Source organism: Poecilia latipinna, unplaced genomic scaffold (assembly GCF_001443285.1).
Source record: "Poecilia latipinna isolate Pla-1442-1.1 unplaced genomic scaffold, P_latipinna-1.0 Scaffold98, whole genome shotgun sequence".
Taxonomy (NCBI): domain Eukaryota; kingdom Metazoa; phylum Chordata; class Actinopteri; order Cyprinodontiformes; family Poeciliidae; genus Poecilia; species Poecilia latipinna.
Window position 1 is genome coordinate 163,219 of NW_015112714.1, and position 4,307 is coordinate 167,525.

A 4,307-nucleotide genomic window follows, 5' to 3' on the forward strand; every position below is an offset into this window, starting at 1 on the left:
GCCCACTCTCAGCTCAGTCCTTTTATGTTTTTCCAGAAGTTGCTGCGGCTGTCTGGCCTCAGGGCAGCCCTCTGCCACATATGAAGCCACGCACAAATAAACAGTCTAATCACAGGGCGAGATCTTCATTCTGCTTCAGATAACTGGATGACCCAGTTCAACTCCGTGCTGCCAGCTTACGTTGTTCTTTGTTCCTTTCTTTGCATCAGTACTCGCACACCCACTTAACAATAGATATGTCGTTTGCCGTTATTCTCTTTGTGGTTTGCAAGAGTTTTTAGGTGCACTATATCACCAAAGGTATTGAGACACTTGCTTTTGCACACACTTTAATTTTCACTGCATCCCATTTGCAATGCACAGGCCGTAACATGACGCAGTAGGCCGCATCTTTGAAATTGTTCGAGCTTCAGCTATTTTGTGTTTATCATTTGTGACGTCAGGTCAGGGCTGCCCCCCACCGCTGTGTATGTGCTGCCTCAACCACTAGTGCATTTTGGCTAGCTTGATTATTTTTATTCTTGAATCTAAAGGAGAAAAGGATGAGTTTTAATGATATTTGTTTTTTGTGTGGATATTGTTGACGCTGCTTTCAAATGATATCAGTTACTGACTTGCATAGATGGAAAAGTAGGTGAGTATTACAAGCACATGCAACTATGACTTTGTATTTTTGTGATGCCTTATTGCTGAAAGGTGCTATGCAAATAAAATTTGACAGATTGATTGATTGACCTAATAAGTATATATAAATCATATGAACTGTCAAACATATATAAAATAGTCAGTAAATTGCACTGGGGCTGGAAAAAAAAAAGCATGTTTACACCAGTTTATATTTAGTACTTACAGATTCCTAAGCTGTATAAAAATATCCTGTCGAAATGTTCCATTGTTTTTATTTTCCTTTTGATCAGACCTAAACTTAGCTACGGCAGCAAATCGAAAAAAAAAAAGAGACAGTAAATGCAGTTTTTCCTTCTCGTTTGGGTATGTCGCACTGAGATTTTCAAAAGTTACGCCCATCTTTTCACCTCTCACAAAAATGCTCCACCTTTTTTATGTTGTGCTGAATTTCTTTGCTAAATTGCCGATCATGTTTCTGATCCTTATCTAAGATGAACCTGCAGTTATGGAAGTAATGAGAATACCCAGGTGAGATGATTTAAGGGGTAGTTTTGTTATTACAGTGTCCTTCATAATAATGTTCAGCGTTCAGGCCCAGATAATAAAACGTATAAACTCCAGTCGCATAAGTGTGGGTTTAACAGCCCACGAGCAGCACTTCCCTGGAATAATCTGTATTGCCGACATGTCTTTGACAGATTACATTTCTGTTAAAGGTCATTGAATTAATGTCCACCGTGTCACACAATTACAGAGCACATTGACTCCCCACTAACCTTTACAGCAAGTACACATTTGCATCCGGCCACATTAGCATGTGCAAGGCAGACTCCCTCTAGACATTACCTAAATAAATCCTGAAAATCTTCCTTTCTCCCTCTTTTCCACTCCTATCTGTGAAAAGCTGCTCCATAGTCTGAGGTTTTCCTTAATGGATTTATCCTTTTTTTTTTTCTTTTTTTTTTTGTGCCAGGTATTTCCCAATGGGCCACCCCGTGTCAGTGCATCTCTACTTCCACCTGGACCAGTTCCAGGGCTACCTGGTCAAGCACCACGCCACCAACCTGGCAACAAGCAAGCTGGAGATCATGGAGACCTGGGTGGCACCAAAAAAGAACTTCAAGCTGACCACGCTTCCCGGCAGCACGTTCAGCCGGCTTCAGTTTGCCGAGGTGAGTCTTATTTAGCTTCTTTTTTTTTTAAACTCAAGAACATATTTTGTCAAAAAAATAAAATAAATAAAACAACCAGAAAGCCATCAGAGTGTTTACTAGAGTCTCAGTGACTTAGAAATGTCCTTGTAACGCTTGCAGGACAAACACATACGACCGGCTTTTGCTTCTCGTGTGTTTTACAGCGTTTTTAAATCAGAGCATGGTCGGTTGCTTTTCAGATCTTTCGGTCTTCTTTGCGTCGTCGGCCGGGAAATTTTCTGATTCTACACACCTGAACAGTATTCGGGACAAAAACATACCCCAGAATAAATCTATAATTACACACTATTTTCAGTTTATTGCTACGGTGACATTTTATTCATTTCTTTATTGCCCATAGTTATAGCAGCGCATCTTCACACAATTAAACCCTTGCCTGTGATGGCCTTGTAAAATGCGAGTTGATTGAATGCACCCAAGTCTACGGGGATGAGTGCCTCACGTGTCGCTCGTTTGTTGCCTCCTAATATAATGACTCCTCACCTTCACACTGGGATGCTTCCCCTGATTGTCTTGTTATGTTAATCTTTGTTTCTGTTTAGGATACAGTCACTCAGCTGTGATGCGACAGCCAGTCTAGTCTGAAAAGAAATTAACTGAGCAAATATGAATTGACCTTTTTTTTTCTCTCGGCGTTATCCCTGCTTCGCGAGGTGCGGAAATGTCAACAAATCCGTCGGTGGGTTTGTCTGCTTTGTTTCGAGCCTGCAACCTGCGCACTCGCACACACACTCGCCTGGACCCACCTTCACCTTGTCCACCTTTGGGAACCGACTCAGAAGGAGTCGGAAAGAGACGCGTTCTGCGTGTCAGGCCCACGAAGCCGTGAGTGACAGAGAAGCAATGCGAGCGGTGGCTTTTATCTGGATGCTCAGCTTTGGGAAGCATTCGTCGTCTGGTGCAGCGCCTCGACTGTCACTCAGTTTGTCCGTCTGTCAGTCAAAACCGGCAGAGAGAGCTTAAATGAGACAGCCCGACTCTGTGTTGCAGAGGGCTGGGGCTTTTTGTCAACTTAGCAGATACGAACCATATTACTCAGGTTTTACAACTGTAGTTTCTGAGATAAACCACACGACTGGCTGAACAATGTGTTCCCTGTCCTTCTTTAGATATGTAAAAAGCCAGACACGTTTCTTTCTTTCTTTCTTTTCACTCTCCCTTCTCTGCCTCCCAGGCGTGCATATGGCTCTTTTTGCACTTTTAATATAGAGGCACTCGAAGCCAGCACAGTTAAAATTAGTATTTCACTTATTGCATGGGTTTGACATTGAGAGGTTTATTACTCTGCTGCGTAAATCTAACCAGTTTTATCCTTGCTCATAGCACATTGTTCCAAATTTGTACAGATATACATGCAGTACCCTTCACATTAATGTGCACCCCTGGAAAGATGTATTAAAGGCCTTAAAATTTGTTTGCTCTTTGTTTTAGTAGCCTGAGCTTTAGTTTAAGTACATTTATTCAGTGCGGGGGGGAAGAAAATCTTTTAATTGTGTTTCATAAAGCTTATTAAAGGAGTCCTGTAAAATGAATGTACCTAATTTTGTTCATCTGTTCTTTATTATTTGATCAAAACTTTTTGGAAATATAACCCAGACATTCACGTTTCAAAATATGACACGACACTCTTCAGAGTGGGAAGGACAAGAGAACATGATATTCAAGAAAAGCAAATTTGTGGTAATCTTCATAAGGAAGGAAATGGTTACAAGAAAATAGAGAAAAATAGATATTTGTCTAAACCTGCTCAAATATACAATGAGAGGAATTAAACAAAAAAAGTTAAACCAAATTTAAAATACCCATCAAGGCTGGCAGAGGGCCAGAGTTTGTTTTTTTTTAAATCTTTTTTTGTCACCACGCAGTATTGAGAATATAGTAAAAAAAAAAAAAAAAAAAAGATTAAAAAAAAGGAATACCACCAAAAAGCCTTTCTGTCCAATTATCACAAAAGCTTTGTTGAGATCAATCTGAGAGGAAATAAATAAAGCACGTCATTGGAACCTTGCAAGCAAGTAGCTTTTTTTATGAAATGAAATGAAATGAAATGAAATGAAATTTTATTCGAACATGATACAAATATAAAATAAAATAGTGCACAGTAACAAGAAGTGCATAAGAAAGAAGAGAAAATACAGATTTTTTTGTTTCAGTTAACATATCATGCTCAAAATGGGGTAGGAAGAAGTGAGAACTTATAAACTCCTACCCCTAAACAGCCAAAATATATGTATATATATATATATAAGTTTAGATTGCTGCTTTTAACAGGACTTAATAGGTAAAGTAGCAACCAGGTGTTACTAATAAAATATACTTGTTTAGTTGATCATCAGAAGGTTACAGCACATCTAAAAACCCCAAAGTTTTTTTTTTTTTTTTTTTTTTTTTTTTTTCCCGGGGGGGGTTTTTAAAAAAATTAAGGGTGTAAAAATCTCATGTGGAATTTGAATAAACAAAAATGTT

The 4,307-nt window shown here is 39.1% G+C and overlaps 1 protein-coding gene across 1 annotated transcript in view; it reads left to right on the forward strand.

Moving 5' to 3' along the window:
• xylt1 (xylosyltransferase I) overlaps positions 1 to 4,307 on the forward strand; it is a 113,530-nt gene that overhangs the window by 88,392 nt on the left and 20,831 nt on the right. Inside the window, exon 9 of the mRNA XM_015026335.1 lies at positions 1,601 to 1,799. Coding sequence (XP_014881821.1) covers positions 1,601 to 1,799 — 199 coding nt within the window. The remainder of the gene's footprint in view (positions 1 to 1,600; positions 1,800 to 4,307) is intronic.